Source organism: Brachyistius frenatus, unplaced genomic scaffold, assembly GCF_029030835.1.
Source record: "Brachyistius frenatus isolate BFR_SWC_R1_liver_20210118 unplaced genomic scaffold, ASM2903083v1 Contig_7, whole genome shotgun sequence".
In the NCBI taxonomy this organism is placed as follows: domain Eukaryota; kingdom Metazoa; phylum Chordata; class Actinopteri; family Embiotocidae; genus Brachyistius; species Brachyistius frenatus.
In genome coordinates this window covers 314,153-335,029 of record NW_027210606.1, presented here as the reverse complement: position 1 = coordinate 335,029, position 20,877 = coordinate 314,153, and the positions used below count along the sequence as shown (strand labels likewise).

Genomic DNA, 20,877 nt, shown 5'->3' with positions numbered 1-20,877 from the left:
AGCTGTCCTGCCACCGCTTCTCTCTGTCGAGTCATTTTATTGGTTTCTGGCCTGCTCGTGACACTTTCACACATACTTGTAGACTGTTGGTTGAGACGAAATAAGACATCTGAAGATGTGGCTTTGGGCAACTTCCATTATTTTGTAAGATGTACATACATTTAGGAGTAATCAAATACTTTACAGGTTAATCAATCATAAGCATTTTAAGTTGCATCCCTACAATTGTTAATGGGAATATATATATAAAACAACCAACATGTCTAACAAATTCTAGCCAGTGAAATCTGTTCTTATTAACTGCTAAGATAAATAGAAGAGCGATACTTTGCTCAAGATGTGCCAAAAAAAACCTAAAAAATCCACTTGCTCACCTTTTAACTTAAAGGAGAATCTACTATTTTCAGGCCAAAGAATGGAGAGATCTGCATGTACCTGCAACACAAAACATCTTGTGTTGCCTCAGAACAGCGGAACAACCTTGGACCTCTACAACTGGACATGTTTAAACGACTACAATGAAAAACAATGGCGGTGTTGTGTGTTACGTGATGGTTGTGTGAGGGTATTATTTTTTGAAACACCAACCCCTTACTCACACATTTGTCTCTGTGTGTTTGTCTGTGAAGGAGCACAGCGCCGTGAACGGTGGAGGCAGCAACGTGCTGTCGGAGTGTGAAGACTTCAAACAGGAACAGTCTCGGATCAGCCGGCTGGAGAGACAGGCCCAAGACTTCCTAAATGCTGTGTTCCACAGAAAAGGTGAGACACGCACACTCCTCACCTTTCATTTCATCATCACTGCAACATTCCATGTCATAATGAATATCTGGAATCATTTGTTCTGGAATCATTTCCAGGGGACAGTTTCAGAGAGGCTATACCCAGCAAAATGATGTTATTTCCATGGGAATATAATACCAGAGTATATTTAGGATATCAGATATATACAGTGGGTACGGAAAGTATTCGGACCCCTTTAAATTTTTCACTCTTTGTTTCATTGCAGCCATTTGCTAAAATCAAAAAAGTTCATTTTATTTCTCATTAATGTACACTCAGCACCCCATCTTGACAGAAAAAAACAGAAATGTAGAAATTTGTGCAAATTTATTAAAAACGAAAAACTGAAATATCACATGGTCATAAGTATTCAGACCCTTTGCTCAGTATTGAGTAGAAGCACCCTTTTGAGCTCGTACAGCCATGAGTCTTCTTGGGAATGATGCAACAAGCTTTTCACACCTGGATTTGGGGATCCTCTGCCATTCTTCCTTGCAGATCCTCTCCAGTTCCGTCAGGTTGGATGGTGAACGTTGGTGGACAGACATTTTCAGGTCTCTCCAGAGATGCTCAATTGGGTTTAGGTCAGGGCTCTGGCTGGGCCAGTCAAGAATGGTCACAGAGTTGTTCTGAAGCCACTCCTTTGTTATTTTAGCTGTGTGATTAGGGTCATTGTCTTGTTGGAAGGTGAACCTTCAGCCCAGTCTGAGGTCCAGAACACTCTGGAAGAGGTTTTCTTCCAGGATATCTCTGTACTTGGCCGCATTCATCTTTCCTTCAATTGCAACCAGTCGTCCTGTCCCTGCAGCTGAAAAACACCCCCATAGCATGATGCTGCCACCACCATGTTTCACTGTTGGGATTGTATTGGGCAGGTGATGAGCAGTGCCTGGTTTTCTCCACACATACCGCTTAGAATTAACGCCAAAAAGTTCGATCTTGGTCTCATCAGACCAGAGAATCTTATTTCTCATAGTCTGGGAGTCCTTCATGTGTTTTTTGGCAAACTCTATACGGGCTTTCATATGTCTTGCACTGAGGAGAGGCTTCCGTCGGGCCACTCTGCCATAAAGCCCCGACTGGTGGAGGGCTGCAGTGATAGTTGACTTTGTGGAACTTTCTCCCATCTCCCTACTGCATCTCTGGAGCTCAGCCACAGTGATCTTTGGGTTCTTCTTTACCTCTCTCACCAAGGCTCTTCTCCCACGATTGCTCAGTTTGGCTGGACGGCCAGGTCTAGGAAGAGTTCTGGTCGTCCCAAACTTCTTCCATTTAAGGATTATGGAGGCCACTGTGCTCTTAGGAACCTTGAGTGCTGCAGAAATTATTTTGTAACCTTGGCCAGATCTGTGCCTTGCCACAATTCTGTCTCTGAGCTCCTTGGACAGTTCCTTCGACCTCATGATTCTCATTTGCTCTGACATGCACTGTGAGCTGTAAGGTCGTATATAGACAGGTGTGTGCCTTTCCTAATCAAGTCCAATCAGTTTAATTAAACACAGTTGGACTCCAATGAAGGAGTAGAACCATCTCAAGGAGGATCAGAAGAAATGGACAGCATGTGAGTTAAATATGAGTGTCACAGCAAAGGGTCTGAATACTTATGACCATGTGATATTTCAGTTTTTCTTTTTTAATAAATTTGCACAAATTTCTACATTTCTGTTTTTTTCTGTCAAGATGGGGTGCTGAGTGTACATTAATGAGAAATAAAATGAACTTTTTTGATTTTAGCAAATGGCTGCAATGAAACAAAGAGTGAAAAATGTAAAGGGGTCTGAATACTTTCCGTACCCACTGTATATATATTGCATGTTTTATTTTTGTTCAACCCAAATGTCAAATGGAGTTAGAACAAGACCACAGATAGATCTTTTAGGAGATATTTAGAAACTTGAAAACACTCTAGTTGCAAAAGCCCAATAATTTGCCATTGCTTCTTAAGATTCCCAAAGACATTGTTGAGTTTTCCTTCCACGGCCATGTTCTCATTTGCATACCGTACACTTCTCTTTCAAGTAGGCCACCTCACTTTGGGAGCTAAAATATTTAGCTTCAAAACCAGAAAACTCCACTTTTCACAATGCTCAACTGTAGGACTTCAGTAAAATGAATTAGAGAGGACACAAGTCTCTGTTGCACAGGGGTGTGTGAAGTTGTGTCATTTACATACATTACATGTTTTGTACAGTTGGGATAAAAAAAAAAAAAAAAGGGGGCCAGGGATTAATCCCTGAGGGACATCGTTTGTAACTTTTTCAAAGTTTCACATTTGGAACAAAGACGTTTCTGCCTTGCAGGTAGACCCTAAACCGGTTGAGATCTGGGCCAGAGAGGCCGACCCACTTTTCCGACCTGCACTAACAGTTCCATGATTACTATGAGAGGCCATGTGGGAAACTCAGTTGACACTTACTTTACATGTTAGCGTTGGGATGAGAAACTAGTGCTGGATTTGGGAGGTTGAAAATTGTAAAATGAGATAGGAGAAATCTCCTGTGAGGTTTGCTAAATCTGTTGGCTTTACACAGAACACACCATACCACCATATCGTCTGTAACAAAAATACATTAATGCAGTAACGGTTGTCATTTACAGACTGGTCACAAAGTGTTTATCAGAGATGGGGTGAGTTTTGCTCTGATTAAAACAACATTTGACTCAAGGTGCAGGCATTTATGCCACATTAAATTATGTCCAGCTTTCATTGAAAAAAATGGTTGTCAGTTTAAAGACTTTAGGCCACAGGCAGTTGCAGTTGAATTAAACCTGTCCAAAATTTCGCATTTTTGCCATGCTACAATTATAATATCAAAAATCTATCCACAAGAGAAAATCCACAATATTGATATTATATTTAGATATTGCCCAGCCCTGGCTTCATTTGGGCCTTGTTGTGGACAAATGCGATCACATGTAATCACTTATGATGAACGATGGAACTTAATACTGCAGTGTGCATATAGCCGAACTGCTGCTTTAATAAAATATTAATTAAAATCATCATAAAATATATTCTATCTTCTGCTGACTTAAAATATGCTGTTCTCCATTAGCTGACAAATGTTAATCTACAGCTCGGTCTGTGTTTTCCTAGAGGACTCTTGTCAAACTATCTGTTTCCTAAATGTTCGCTTTGACTTCACACTCATCTGTTTACATCTAGATCAATTGTACAACGTAGGTAGTTTTTGCATGAGGGCATACAGTATCATTACATATGTGCTACTATTTGTCAGTCTGCATTGAGAAACAATATCACACCAGTTGTGTCACATTAACTTTCATACCGGATGTTGTATTTTCCTGCACTCTCTGCTTTGATGCAGGTATCAAATTGACATCTTTCCAACGTCAGAATATTTGCTGAGTTACCATCACCCCTTCAGAAACTGGAAATGAATTATGTTCTGTTTTGAGGCTGGCAGCTATTTGTTACAGAGGCTAAATGAGCCTGGTAGACACAAGCTGTTATGTTTATTCCATGAGGGAGGAAGCAGATGTTTGTCCAATCAATGCTTGGCCATAATCAATTTGGCTTCACGCACACAGGCGGAGCTGCCTGTGGAGCTGCTATTTTTAAACACACAGATAGTCACACAGGCACAGGCGTAATGTATCAGGCACACATACACATAAACAAACATATACTCGCAGTCATTCATACAGTAACAGATCTGTCAGCATGCAGCAAGGCTCACAAACACTGCACAAAGAGTAAGGAACATGTCATCAGGTCATGTCACCGGTCTGTTATTACTGCGATGTGCTGGTGGTCAGTTTTAAATAAATAAGAAATCATACTAATACTAAAACAAATGGAATGGTTAAAGTTGGCATATTGGCATTTAAAGTATATTGACTGATTCGAAATGTCAAGTCCGTTTCGACCTGCTACCATTTGCCCTGTTAAAGTTTCCTCTTTAAGCACTGATACAAACACAACACCTCCTGTATTAATTTAAAAAATAAAAGCCTTCTAGCATTTTAGTAGATAAAAACCCTTTTTTTTTTTTTTTTTTAACAAGGCTTATATTTTGAAACATTGGCAGGAACCTGTTGTGATTGAAATCAGATCATTTAGATGAGTAATCCAGAACAAGCATTGCAAATAAACTGATTATATTGTTAATTATATCAAATTTAAATGATGGAAATACACATTATTAACTATTGTAAGTAAAATTGTCATCAAAGGAACAGTGGTTACACAAACTCAGAAACAGCAACAACTTAACCCGGCACAAATAGCACTACACTTAAAATCGTGGAGGGAGGTAAACAATCGAATGTTGACAACATTCAGCACAGTATCACGGCAAAGTGGGTAAAACACCGCTAGCACATTAGAGGGTGGAAGGTGACACCAGAAATCATGGGAGGAAGTAACCATGTGTTTCTTCTACGTGGTTTTTACGTGTTTTAACCACATGGTTTAATCACAAGCCACGACATTGACACACTGTACATTAGTGGACTGATGGGTGAATTACATGCTTTGCATTGTTACTGGTTTGCAACTTTTTAGAGCTGAAACAAATTGATGATTAGTTGATCAGAATTAAAATCATAACCAATAAATGTTTAAGATCATTTTTCAAATATTCCCAATTTCAAATATTTGCCGTTTTTTTTGTCTCATCACATAATGACCACAATAATTGCAGTTTCTTAAGTTTTAAGCAAGTTCTTGATGTCAACTTGTGTCTTAGGAAATTGAGTTCTCACAATGTATCGAGTAAATGACTAAGTAATTAAATTAGGAAATTATGCAAAGTTTAATTGATATTAAAACTAATCATCTGTTGCAGCCCTACAGTTTGTATGACTTTATAAATCCAGTGACAGTAAACCATTAATTGTTTTCCCCCTGCTGATGAATGAAGGTTACAAAACTCCCTTAAAAAAATCTGGCAGATTAATTTTGACTTTCATAAAACAAACATTAAATGTTTTTTTAAAACATGCATCAGGTTCCATCTTTTTTCAAGAAACATTAATTCTTCTTATTTTTTTACTTTATCAACTGCCATTGTTCCTTATTATCCAACAATATACATTGTATTGTCTTATGTATTTGTCTCTATTTGCCTTTTGACCAAATGGCAACACCTACTTTGGATCTGTGGGCCTGATTTCAGCTGACTGTGGTTGACTTAAAGTCAAAATTGGATGATAGAAAACATCAGTTAAAGCACATCAGAAATGTGGAATTGTAAAATGCTTTGATAGTCGCTGCCTTCGTTCAATTTGTTTTTGAAATTGATTTTGTTTATCCACATTTTCACACGATTATTTTGGGCTAATGAATTGTTTAAAGGATTTATGGTTTGAGTCAGTGACACGAACGAAACTATCCAAATAATATACAGTAGCCCCTGGTTATAAAGAGATAAGTGCAGCGGATTTATCTAGGACAATGCCAGATTAATGCATGAATAACAAATGAGTGTCATCTTTGTTGCTGTTTCGCTCCGTGTCGTTACCAATGAGCTCAATGATGAGTGTTTGATGTGGGTTTGTTTTGTCACAGCAGGGGATAAGAGAAAGTTGGGTTTTGACATCTGTTTTTTTTTCTCAATGGTCTCCTAGTACTTGTTGCACTTTTATTATTTATACTGTATATCTCACGGTGGTGTACAGTATGCTTGTATTTTGAAAATGGAACAGGCAAAATGGAACAATTAATGATAGAGTCAGACAATCAAACACATAATTTGATCTGATTCAATACAATGTGATACAATCTGATAATATGACAACAAAGGATATGACTTGACAATATCTTACAGAACAGTATGGTATGATATGATACAATTATATCAAATACAGTTGAAAACTTCCTCCTGTGGGCAGTAACAGGAATTGTTATCCGGAATTACAGCCTGCCCAAAGGCTAAATATTAATTATCATTCAATCCTGATGATATTCCATTGTTTATAAAAACTGCTTTTTAATATAAGAGATTTCCAGATGATGGTGGGTCTGCACAAATGTTCATTAACTACATTGACGATGGTATTATTACATTAAACACATTGATGCAAAGATTAAATCATGGATAAACTGCTCTGAAAAAGTTTCTATAAATAAAATGGTGCACAGTGTTGGAGTGAAAGTAAGAAAAATTCCTGGAAAAATCAGCGGGAAGGCTGTGAAAGCCCCATCTGAATGGCAGGCAATAATCTGCTGTACGCTTTCAACATGGTCAATAGGCAGGATTAAGAGCTGCTTCTGAGTGATTTTTGGATTATTTCAGCATAGCATCAGGATTGCATTTTCAGGATGGAATGATAAATAAGCTGCTGAACATGCCAACAACTAAACACATTCCTGGAGGACGGGATGCTGACATGTTTGCTTTTCTATTTGGTTTCGGCAGACCTCCCAAGTTTCTCAGACCCTCACATTCCTCTAGTGGCTCGTGAGATCATGCAGCGAATGATCCGCCAGTTCGCTGCCGAATATACCTCAAAAACAACTCAGGACGACCCACCCCTGCCCAACGGCATCATGAAGGACCAAAGCCTGCCGAGAACGGTGTCTCTGGGTCCCAGCTCCCCACCAGGGCCCTTTCCCACACCAAGCTCCCCTGCATCGTCTGCCTCCTCCTCTCCATCCCCAACCCCGGGGCCCGGCTTCAGCCCCACCTCCGCTGCTGCCGCCTCAGCACCCGCCTGCACCCAGAGCAGCAACGGAACGGGAGCCAGTAACGGCGGAGGAGGAGGTACACCTGCTGCCTCTGCACAGAATCCCGTCCTCAGCAAGCTTCTCATGACCGACCAGGACGGCCCACTGGACCTCACCGTTAAAAAGAACCAGGCTGACCCAGAGCCCAGCCAGCAAGGTGAGAGCAACATCACGCTCTGCCTAAATATGACTGTCAGAAGTCTCATCCAAACTTTGAGGTTGTTTAAAAACAAAACAAAGTCTGAACCCTGAAATATATCAACAATCTCAACACTTTTATGAACAGACTCTACATAGTGTGACTGTGGACAGTTAGTTATCCCATTGCTATTAATACAGCTGTGTATACACACACACACACACACACACACACACACACACACACACACACACACACACACACACACACACACACACACACACACACACACACACACACACACACACACACACACACACACACACACACAACACACAAACAAACACATTCCTAAAGCATTTCAACAACATTGTAATTCAAGCATATATTCAGTACATTCTGCAGTAATGTTATTGTAATCCATTTAAATTATGATTTGGCTCTTGTTTATTGTTGGGTGGGTTTTAAAAGCAAAATAAAAAAGTATTTACTGAAACAGTGCAACCTAGTTGATATGCAAGAAAAAAAATATATGAAAAATATATAAAAGCAATTTAAAAAAAAATACGTAATCAGTATTGAACACACATTGTGTTGATTGTCTGGACAGATTTTTTAATTTTTGTGTTCTTGATTACCTTTCCTATTTGTAGTTAGAGTTACATATCAGATTATAAAACCTCATTATTGTTCACCTTGATATTATACTAACAGACAGATGACTGAACATACGCATTCATTTTCTACTCTCAGATTCCAATTCAGTACGTACACATTTTACTCATGAACAGATCACTGAAAAGCCAACATCTTTTGGATTGACTCTGTGCAGCTCCATTTCAGAGCTCAGTGCTCAATCTCCGTTTAATCAAACTATACCAGCAGGGGGTCTGCGTTTTTATCACCGAACAGGCTGCAGGGTCGAAGCAACAGCTCAACCACAACCACAGTGTGACCGTTCCCTCCACTTTAATACCAGCTTTTTAGAATCTGCTTACAGTAAGCCTCCTTAATTTTTTACAAAAAAGATGTAGGCATTTGTATCCACCACACATTATTTCTCTCTCTCTCTCTCTCTCTCTCTCTCTCTCTCTCTCTCTCTCTCTCTCTCTCTCTCTCTCTCTCACACACACACACACACACACACACACACACACACACACACACACACACACACACACACACACACACAAACACCAAACACCTTTTAAAGGATTTCTGACTCAGATTATCCTTAAAGCTGTACAGTATATACACACTGCACTTGTCAATGTAATTTCATGAATAAGTGCATTTGGATTGCTTCACGAATCAATGTTTTGTCAGGGCTGTGCGGTTACTGATCATCATCCTAACCAGTCTGCAGGCACTAATTCTACAAAGCAGAGAATGATGATTTTTTTTTTTTTTTTTTTTTTTAAGAAAATCATGCAAAAAAGAAATGAGGCTCACATTTTCATTTCTACAAAATAAATGAAAGCACTTCTGCGGGTGATGTCTCTGCAATCGTCCCAGCTCAGACTTATTGTGCTGGTGTTACAGCGTTACATTTCAACTGAGCAGCTTTGTCCATTCAGTTCAATTCATTTTCTAAATGATGTCAACAGGTAAAAAAAAAATACTGACAGAAGCCATAATATTTGATTTAAAATAAAGATAGATAATAAAGGTTAGGGAAGAATGCACATTTTTCTTCATTCCTTCTGTTTTCAGGTCTCAAACTATTTCATTCACCCAGAAAGTAGAATATTTTCCTGTAAGTCCATTTCAGAAACAGAGCAGTCTGTGCACTCCTGAAACATTGAGAAACTTAGAATACAATACTATGGATGATTTGAGCTGCTGTCTAAGTATGCATGTTCTATTGAACACTATAACTCAACAAGACCTGACTGAGCCATCACACTGCGTAAATATGAGTTGCAGTTCATGATCTGATTAGAATTGAGGGCACATTGCTGCATAAATATGCATGCTGACTGTTTAATACAGTAAAACAGGGAGCTCTTATTACCACCAATGTGTTCCGTGAAAACAAACCCTGCTGATATAAATGATCATCAAAATGTTCATTAGCTCAGAGAAGGAGCTCATTAGTGTATCCTTTTATGTGTAATTTATAATGGTTGTTATCCCTGGACATTTTGTGACTTGGGTGCCTTTTGTTCAAGATTAATTTTGGTGCCAAATTGTGTACACGTGTGGTCTTTAGTTCCTAATTTTAGACTCACAATATGTGTATGCTGCATATACACATATACTGCCATTCCAATGGCCAGATTAATCATGTTTCTATATCCACTGCTCAATACATTGACTTTTTAATTTCTCCTAATGTTTAGTTTTTTGTCCAATTAAACAACAAAAAGCCCCTGAAGATTAGCGAGACGTGAGTCATGTGTCCATATAGGGTTGTGTGGGTGAGGGGGGTGAAAAACTCATCTGCATTTAAGGGATTATACTGTTCATGAGTGTGTCTGTACACATTGCATTCCTGTGTACATTGCATTTCAATCTTACATTTTGATTTAAAAAAAAGGTAACCTTTTAACTGTAAGATTTAACAAATTTAGTCTTCTTTTATGTCAAAAAACAGGTTTTGCTTGTTAATCATCTTTCAGTCTTTTAGACTTTTGCATATATTAAAAGTCTTAGAGTTATGTAAAGATTTTTGGTCATGGAAAAGTCCTTTAAAATTACACAATCGACCAAGGTGGAAACAATGACCTATCCAAAATTACAGTCAATCAGTAAAAGCTTATCATGTTCTCTTTTTACCAGTTTTCACTGACAAATAACCATTTTTTTTTTCTAAAGAACCAACTGGTTTACTCGTTTGTGGTAAGTGATTTTTCAGACAAACATATTGACAAATAAACTGAGATTTCCCACATAGCATGTTGTTATATTTCCAAGATTTCATCACTAAAGTGTCATAGAGAGCCCACCTGTTCCAAAGCATGCAAAATACCTCTTTTCCCCATATACCCACAGAAATAAGAAAAACAGAAGACATTTGATATCCAGGCACACACATACACATGCAGTTAGTGAAGCTGTTAATGTACTAAATGCCAATGAACTTCGCGCATAAGCAGTCCGGAAGATCAACAGCAGTCATCTCTTACTATAGGGCTCAACTTTACAAAGGTTTAATGCAATAAACCTGAGTGATATGAAGTGTGAACTGCCTCTAATCCAACACACACTTATCGCAAATGAGGATTGTGATTTTAAAATGAAAAACAGAAAAAAAAATGTGCAGCAAATTAGCATATACTGTGAAATAGTTGCTAATAGATTGAAATTAGTTTAAACTGAGTGATTTCTCATATTGACTCAGGAATACGGTTGCCATGGTAACTACCTTCCTGGTCAGGTTAAATTAAATTTTGATATGCAATGTTGTATGGAAAGGCATTAAACAAGACTGGTGAAAACCAGAGAAGTCAAAGTGGACTGAAGAGGCGAAACTGTATATGCATGATATTCTAACAAGAAACTGATCTTTCAAGGTAGAAAAGACGTCCGAATTTTGAGTTTGGGGAATTTGGGCAAGAATTACAGGACAACATAAGCTGTTAACATAGTGATTTTTAATGCTGTTATAATATAGTGATAAACTGGGTTCATTTTACAGTTAATGCTTTTCCTTGTCTTTACATTTTCAGATTTTTTTTTGCCGTACTGAATGTGTAATAAGGATCCCTGATTTAATCAACAACTTTTTTCAGAAACATATAGGTTTGATCCTATTTGTTTTTGTTTTTTTAATTTAAAGCCAAATGAAATGACAGAATTGAACAAATTATAATTCTAATCCAGTGTACATTTTACAACACAGACATGTAAGACATTAAAATATATATATCTTTTCATGTGTTTTTGAATCTGCAAAACCAAGTAATAGATTGAACAGAATTAGAAATCATTTGTGTTTAAATTATTTTTCCTGTGCGTGTTTTATCCTCAGATGGCGTCCTGGACCTCTCCACCAAGAAGAACCACAGTACAGGGAGCTTCCCCTCTATACCTGCGGTCAAAGGGTAAGACGACAGGATTGGGTAAATTGGTTTCGGTTCGCAGGGCAACACAGTAATGTGCCTAAAACAACACTGATGACCTGGTTAAAGCAGCGTTGTGTTTTTGCACTGCACTTCTCAGAGAGAACCAGCTTACTTTCACACTCAATGCTGTGTAGAACTTTGGCCTGAGGTGATGATGTCATACTCAGATTGAGATTCAGATCTGTGTCCAGATGCCAAACCGCAGTCTGGCTTCTTGTTTTAATCCAACAAACATTGATTTCATAGGCTGAGATCACAACCATCACACACAGATTTAATCTCCTTCACCCATAAGTGCATGGTGAATGTACTCTGTAATGTAAAGACCATTCAGGCTCAGAAGGAGTGGTAATATTAACCTGGATGATAAACCACTATTTCTTCTTGTTATGCAGAACGCTACTGAGTGCCTTGCATCGTATTGTGGGTTTCATCTCTGCTTCTAGGGATGTTAACTAAGTAAAGGAGGTACACTTTGTAACTACAGAACACTTTTTTAGGTGCAGCTATGCTAAAACGTTCTGCTTTCTGCTGTGTGGTTTTACCAATTTTTACTGAATACTTAATGTCACCAATAACTTGAGTATAGTAAAAAGTCACTGAAATGTGTCATCAATATGCTGCATGTATCAAAGATATATACTTTTTTAGTGACATGAGGCTGCAAAGGCACACTGTCAGTCTATGAAATAAAATTGACTTGTGATTAAAAATGGAGAGCTCTTAAAAGTTCAAATGTAGGTCTTGATTTTTTTTTAGGATATGACGTCTATATTTTGTCTTATATACAGGATGTTAAACTTAAAAAAAAACAACGCAATTAATCACCACTTCAAATGTAAAGAGCAACTCTGAGAATCAATACAAATGAAAGGTGCTCTCTTTCTTTGCAGCTGTTACTTTCATGACCTGCATGATTGAGATTTGTTTTTCAGTCACCCAAAAATATATTTTAAAAAAAGGAAAGTAAACAAAAATTCAACTGAATAATGCTAATTTGGTGTGTTTTCTAAATAAACAAGGTATTTAACCCTTTCATGTATAGAGGTCACTACAGTGGACAGCTATTCAAATGTTGTTTTCTTGTGTATGCATGGGTTTTGATGGCATAGTTGCACATCAGCCACTACAGTGAACGCTATTACATCATCCCATACGAGGCTGATGTGCAACTATGCCATCAAAACCCATGCATACACAAGAAAACAACATTTGAATAGCTGTCCACTGTAGTGACCTCTATACATGAAAGGGTTAAACCTGTGATATTTGACATTCTCATGATACATGCACTGACAGCAAACAGTTCAACCACAGAGCAGCTTGCAAAAAGACTTTAAATTGAATGTGATAAATTGGAGGAAGCAAATACAACTGATACAGCAGTAAGATTCTTGAACATTTTCATGAAACATGCATGAAGTAAAGTAAAACAGTGAATCCACTGCTGTGAAGCAGCGCATCAGGGAGCGAGTTGAAGCACTGAGGAGATGGACGATGCACTATATTATTAAGGTCTCTCACCTCTGCTCCAGCCTCACTAAAATATGCAGTTTCTCATGGCATGTATATTAGTGGCTCATAACCAGATGTTAGAAAAGCTGTTCCAGATATTTCTCTTAAGAATTTCGATCTATTTTATGTTAATGAAGTCTGACTCTCTGGAAGTGTTGATTCTAATGTACTGAAACTGTAAAATACTATATTTAGATCAGTTGGAGTGTTGACTTTGCAGAGTGTACACTGTCTTTGTAGAGCAAAGGTCTGTAGGTCTATAAAGGGCTGTGCTCACCTGCAGTTTCTTCACATTTTTGGGGCGCATACTTCAATCTACTCACGGTCATCCTCGAGCAAGCACTGCCAACGCCTTTCACATCTCATAACTTACTTATTGGTTTCACTCTGACGATCAATACATCTCATACCTAATGGCCTCAGTCTCATGGCCAGAATATACATGTTTGTCAAGAGGTATTTATAATTCAGGCCCCCCTGACCTCCATCTTAGAGAGAGACTTGTACAGCAGTGCATATGAACACATGACGGAGGCTTTGCCTGCCTTCTCTTTGCCTTTATTGACAATCCTCTGCATTGCCTCTCGTTAATTTATTGATGAACATATTCTGCCTTGAAGTCATTTTTGAATACTCGGTTCCTGCATCAAGAGGGAATAAACAATCGACACTAATTGCAGCTGTCATTTTCAGGAATACTTTTGATCTGTAGGTCAAATATGGATAAGGAGAGAATATGTGAGCATAGAACATCTGCTCCACCACATAAGCAGCATCTCTTTGATCCACTAGTGAAGACGCCTCTCTCTGAATCAAAATGTTGTGTTGGTATTAAAGTTCAAAAGAGTCCCAAAGGGCCACCACATGAGGTGTTCTTCCTGTTCTTGCGGTGAAAGCCAAAGCTGCCTGGATACAAAGCTACCAAACGAAGATATTGTTTGTCAACACCAGTTTGGGATTGAAACAACCAAAACAAGTTTTCAATAGAGCATCAGTAATCATGGACTTTCATTATTGTTTTGTCTGTCCCATCTGTAAAGACCCACAGTTTGCAGCCCGACTTCCTGGTTGCACCATTTCAGATGTGGTCAGTTTTACTGCCAATACTCAGCTGGCTAAACTGCCTGCTCGCAAACTAGAGGCCCAAAATATGAAACAAATGCCAATAATTTTAAACAGACACGCATTAGCTTCCCTTTTTTTTTTACTCAACACAACTTAACAACATTTTGCCTGCTAACACACTTCACATTACAAGCTATGGTCCAGCTGGTAAACCTCGATGAAGTATTTCCACAACAGGACTAACAGCAAAATTGGAAACCTTAAGTCCCTCAGGATGGGACTAAGTCTCCTTCGTAATGCTCCAAAAGGCCCCCAGAGCCCTACGGCCCTCAGGCTCTAAGGCCCTGAGCCTTACTCCCACTGAGGCTTTTAATGATCAGGTCATGTAATGTTAACTACAGTAGGAGTCAGAGCCTGTAGTTCAACCCCCACAAACACCAATTCATCTTCCAGACAATTCAACCACACAATCCCCAAAGCACACAGCAGGTTAGTGTGTGCATTACAGGTTACTGACTTTTAATTTTAAAAAAATTTCAATCATCTACCTCAGAAAAAAATTAGGTAAGCCATAAGGAATGATTATAAGCAATGCTTTCGCTGTTATTACTCCAGGTAGTTGGTCATGATGTATTCGGGAGCTGCAAACAGTATAATAGAATAATATCTTTTTGGTTTCACCCAACAGTCAAAATTCCATCTCAGAAGATTTTCCTCAAACAACAAGAATAATTATTCATTAAACTGAGAAAAAAAAAATAAACAAAATTAAACATTGGCTGCAGGGCAAAACATTCTTTAAAAAAAAAACAAAAAACAATAACATTTGAGCACAGAACGCACATATGGTGGCTTAGGGAACACAGATCAAACACCTGGAAACTGAAACAACCTTACCCCCCCACCCCCTCCAACTCCTCCCTCTGTCATGAACATTTGTTTGCTCTTTTGATTTCCAAAAAATGTATTGTCACCTTGAATCGTCAGATCCACCATCACTGTTCAGTGCCGCTTCCCCGATGAATGTATGCTCACCGGAGCATTTTATAGTGTCGACTCCAGAGCCTCTCATTAACCCTGTATTATTTTCAACACGCTTGAGACAGCCCACTGTGATAATCTGTTTTAAAACTCCTGCTGAGGACTCCCCACATGGCACAGTCACTCGCACTGTAGATCAATAGAATATGTCTCCAATGGAGAAAGTATTTCCCTGAAGTTTCTTCATGTTCCATCCACTGACTTGACAAGCCATTTCCTATTATTATGATCATATAGAGAGTATTTTTATAGGGCCTTTGTACTGTTGCTAGGGTTACTTAGCAGTAGGTTGGGGCAGTTCTAGTCGAGGCGCTAAACAACTAAACTTATGTTGCAGTACCAGAGATGGTTTTCAGACATTTTAAACATTGCAAGATGTTTGCATACCAGTGCTTGTTGGCGAAAAGACATACTTTATGTTGTAATTTTAGTTCAATACAAACTTATTCATCCAACATGGGTCACTTCGAGAAACTCAATTAAAAGCTTAAAAACGAATAAATAAATTACATTTATCTTACATTTACTACACGTGTGGTTCCAGGCGACCTGGTTAGAAATTACTGGGTGAATAGATCTTGCAAACTCGCTGCCAAATTTTGGCCCTTTTGAATAGAAAGTGCAATACTTGTTAAAACACAATCTCAAAAGTCAGTTAGGGCTTTTAACAAGAACTTTTCCTAAATTGTCATCTTGTTCTTCTCCATCCAGACGCTCACTCGAAGCAGAACACACCCTGTCAGAGGTAGAAGAGGAGGATGGCCTGCTGCAGAGAAGTTTGCAGGACGGACTGAGGGAGAAGTACGTCAACTCCAACTCGTTCAAGCCTCCACTGGCCCGCTCTCTGCGTATCAAGGAAGAGCTTCTCAATCAGAAGCACCGCCTTCTGAGCCAGCCTGCTGCTCTTTCATTGGCTAATCTAGAGTCAGCCGGCTTGCTCAATCATGGGCAGTCTCACTCTTTGCTTGGCCAGAAGGGCTCATCCTCTTTCTGGGGAAGCAAGGCCCACCTTGAAAGCCTGATGAAGCTAAAGCAGGCCAGTGGAGCTCTGAGTGACCTCAAAGACCTGCCTACATTCCTGGATAATCACCACCACAACCACCACGGAGCCTTCTCCTTTAAGAGTTCCCTTCATCATCACCACCACAATCAAGTCTCCAAGGCCCAACAACATCACAATGACGGCAAGAGAGACCAGGGCCACTCACCTCCTGTTGACCTAAAGATCCCCCAAGTTAGGGGCATGGATCTCTCCTGGGATTCCCATGCCTCTGAGCTGTATGGCTACGGTGCCATGGGGGTTGGTGGTGGTGGCCATGGGGACAACAGCCTGAGCCGGAAGCTGAGAGCCATCCTGCCCAAGCAGAACCGCCGGGGAGGAAGCCTTGGAAGCCTGCTGGATGGTGCAGCTGACTACTGGAGCTCCGACTTGGACCACTCCAGTTCTGGGCCAGCGTACTCCATCTCTGACGTGGAAGGGGACCCAAGCTCTAAGCAGCCGAGGAAAAAGAGGGGCCGTTATCGCCAGTACAATAGTGAGATCCTGGAGGAGGCCATAGCAGTTGTGATGGGCGGGAAGATGAGCGTGTCCAAGGCACAGAACATGTATGGGATCCCACACAGCACTCTGGAGTACAAGGTCAAGGAGCGCTTGGGTACCCTGAAGAACCCCCCAAAGAAGAAGCTCAAGGTGATGATGAAGATGGAGGCAGGAGGCCAGGATTTCCCCACCGAATCGGAGAACACGCCCACCGTGACTTCACATGATGACGGCCCACCGCTCGCAGCTGCTGAGCTCAAGGACAATGTTAAAGAAGAGATTGATGACAATTTCAAACCAATTGACTAAACGACTTACACATGTAAACCTCAGTCAAATGACTTAAGTAATTTGAGAACGGATGGGGCTTTATTTGTGCCAATTTACTTTGCAGTATCTGGGTGAGCACAAACGCAGGGATAATATGAGGAGGATTCTTAAAACAAACTGGAGAGAAACAATTAATCGGATTGTCAAGCGTCGATTGAGCGATGTTTTACAAGCATTTGTTTGGCTTTATATCCAGGAGCTTAACAAATGCAGTTAAAAGACATTAATTAAATGACAATTAATGAAATTTCCTTAAGCATGCTGATAATCCCCAGCCCAAAAAAACCCAATCTTCCCTCTTTTCTGAACTTGATACACTGAACCATTGCTGCTTATAAATGCAGTTTGGGCTTTGGACTATTCTGATTTTGGAGGAAAAAATTTAGGGGGAAGATTGAAAATTAGTCCCTTTACCGCTCCCCGTACTAACGGAGTACTAGCTGAAAATTGGTAAGTGAACTGTCTTATTACATTTGAAGCCAACTGTAAGGTTTAATTATAATCCTGATATTCCTCACCAGGGTTCTGAATCAAACCCATTCTCTAATTGCCAGGTAGCCATGACGCTTTTACTGCAAACCTTTTCTTTCCTCCTTAAACTATTCAGCTAATCTCTGTGCGGACGAAAGCAAGATTAACCCGTCCTTTTTTGAACGAGAAAAGACACAAAAGTCATTCAGGGATGCATGTTTGTGAGTTTCGTGGACACTACTGACTTCTATAATCGACCTCTTTTCCTCTATCTTTTTGTTTGATTTGTTTTGCTTTCTTTTGCACTACACTTTGGGTCTGGCGCTTACAGACCAGGTTACCTCGGCATTGTTGCCCATGCATCATGCATTTATTATGGTCTGTCTCTGAAGCCCAGTCGCAACCTTGCAATGGGTCGGAGGTGCACATCGCCTACATACACTGATTCATATTTAGATGCAGGAGGCTCTTTGACCCTCTTTTTTGCCAAGGGACAAGTTGGGGGGGTAATCTGATTATGGATCAGCTGTTTTTTAAAGTGGAATGCTGCCTCATGGACCTCCATCAGTCTCTCACTGCTGATCCTGGAAAGCCAAAGCCACCTGCAGGTTGCCCTCGAAATGGTGACCGAAGTGAGCTCCTCCCCTCATGGAGATCTTTATTGGATGAAGGCCTTTTAGGATCAGAACGTGAAACTGTGCTGCTATCCAGTTCATTATCTAGCTCCTATCAAAGCTTTAGCTAACCAGAGCTAATGAATTTTAGCTTGTCTTAGCTAATAACAACATCTTGCTGATGTTTTTTTTTCTTTTCTTTCTTTTCTAATCAAATTAAGCAGAAGCAGTTTAGGTGATTAGTTTTAAAAGAAATTGTTCTCCCTCAAACTTAAAAGACAGTTTTAAAGGCAGTTTACAACAACAATGTGCATTTATCGAAGGGTGGTCATTTTGGGGTGGTGGGTGGGTAATATGCAGTGGGGAGGGGTAGTTCATAGGTGAGGGAAAGGTAGATTTTAATATATTCTCAGTTATTATAACTGACTATGTAAAAGCCAATCCATAATTCTGGGTGTTTTTATTCTCCTCATTTTTAACTCAGGGTAACTGAGACAGATGATGTGGGTTACAGATATGGGAATTTCCTGGTGGACCTATAGTAGACGAAGAAGAGGAGAAGTTACACCTCTCACTAATGCTTTGTCTGTGGGAGATCCATGTGATTATTATGGCAGTGTCATAGTGGATAGACTTGCTAATGCATCATAAAAAAACATTTAACACTGATGTTGGGTTTGTGGATTAATATTCAAAATTCTGAAATAGCACTTTTCAAAAGTAAAAGAAAAACAAGAGAGCAAGAAAGTTTGAGGTTATGCATCGTGTAGCTCTTCTCTGGGGGGATATGGAGCAGGGAGTGATGAGGAGGGCAGAGAGATGGAATAAAAAAGCTTTAGTGTGTTAAGACTTTCAGAAAAGTGCAGCTTGGACCCAAACCACTCTTTTTTTTCTTCTCAATTACCTTCACGAAAAACAAAAAAAAAAAGGTTGGAAGGTTGGAAAGTTCCGTTTTGTGTAGTGTTGTCTCGTTGTATTGCCTCCCCTCGCCGCTACATGTTGCTCTTCGCTCCTAACACTGCCTGGTGCTCACCCAGTCTGAGATTTTTAACATGAGAATTGTAACGCTCTGCTCCGATGAAATGATGATTCACTCCTTTTGAAATGTATTGTATATTTTATTTATTAGATTTTTTTTTTTCTTTTAAAAATGGCATGCACCACGTTTTTTTTTGGCTGATTTTGGGGTTAGTGCAGAACAGAATAATGAGTAATACAATTAATATTCAGCCACAGATGCTCAAAGCAACACTAAGTTATGAATTAATCACAATCTAATTAAAATTAGAATCATTTACTACCTGTTGCATACAATCTCCCCCATCTGTGGTTATTGGTTATCCACCTAAAGCTTTGTAGCTCCCTTGGCTTGATTGTCAGGTATTAACAGCCAATGGAAAAAGCTCTAGAAAAGTCCCCTGGAACAACAATATTGCCAGGTGTCGTCATGCATGAAATGCGTCCAACACTTTGACAATGCTGAGCATTTGAAGTGTATAAAAGGTTATTGTGTGCATCAATTTGGACCCAGCGAAGGACAATGCATTCATCTGATAGTTAAAACAGGATCGAAGCCCCAGTGCTGATAGTAAAGCACTTCTTACACCTCTGATAAAAGGCATGATAGCTGCTCACTTGGCCAGCTGTGAATCGAAGTTGGACGGAAAAACTACTTGTGTTGTTTCCACTCCCTGTAAGAAAAAAAAGACGAATAAGAAAACAGACCAATGGCAATCTGCCTGTTAGCTCCGTTCATGTAATGCATGTAAAGCAAGGATTTGTGCTTAGAAAAAAAGGAAATATGTGTATAGAAATAATGTAATTGGTATTTAATGCACACGTTTGCATGAATATACTCCAACAGCACTTACACTGAATTCCCCTGAGAGGGGCGATTCCTCAAGGGGCCAGACAATGTCTGTGTATGATTTACACAAGTCTCTAAATCATCTATGAAAAAATGTCTCTCCTTTTTCGACCCTTACTGTACATTTGGCTTTTGCTGGAAAGTTGTCGTTGCTTTCTAAAAAAAAAAGAACATTTTATATAAAGTCCCATTTTCAGCCTGATCTTATCTACTGAGGTGCATGCCATTTAAGGTATATATTTATTTCATTTCTGATTTTCCTTGGGTTCTATTGATTGTTTAAAGTCATATGGTTAACGGCTCCCCCTGTCCAAAAAAGTCCTCCTTCTTGCAACTGAGTCTCACTGCTGTTTTTAAAGAAACATCATACTATATTATATACTTAAGAGAACAGTGTATATCTATTTATATACATATATAATAGCAAACACTCAAGTCATGAATGTAGTGAAGTGAAAATAATTTCTCAAACTTACAGAACCGGAACAGTGATCTGCAAAAAAGATGGCACTGTCACTTCATTTTTACAGACTGTTGTTGTTTTTATTCTTTTGCTTTAAGTGTCACTTCACGCTGCTTGCATTGGAAACGCAGTCGTTTTCTGACGCGGGCATGCAACAGTAGCCTTCAGTACTGTACTCAGGATCGAGCCAATGGGATGGGCAGCAATATTTGTCAGTCGGAAAATGGCGCAGACTTAACTACCTGAACTAGATTTATAGACTTGTGTGTATATATATATATATATATATAT

At 39.4% G+C, this 20,877-nt stretch overlaps 1 protein-coding gene across 2 annotated transcripts in view; it reads left to right on the top strand.

Moving 5' to 3' along the window:
• The window catches only part of lcor (ligand dependent nuclear receptor corepressor), a 69,722-nt gene extending 51,144 nt beyond the window's left edge, over window positions 1-18,578 (top strand). For both annotated transcript variants that reach the window (XM_069689465.1, XM_069689466.1), the window contains exons 4-7: window positions 630-762; window positions 7,167-7,631; window positions 11,587-11,659; window positions 16,013-18,578. In XM_069689465.1, coding sequence (XP_069545566.1) covers window positions 630-762; window positions 7,167-7,631; window positions 11,587-11,659; window positions 16,013-17,150 — 1,809 coding nt within the window. In that variant the 3' untranslated portion in view covers window positions 17,151-18,578. The remainder of the gene's footprint in view (window positions 1-629; window positions 763-7,166; window positions 7,632-11,586; window positions 11,660-16,012) is intronic.
• Window positions 18,579-20,877: the final 2,299 nt, after the last annotated feature.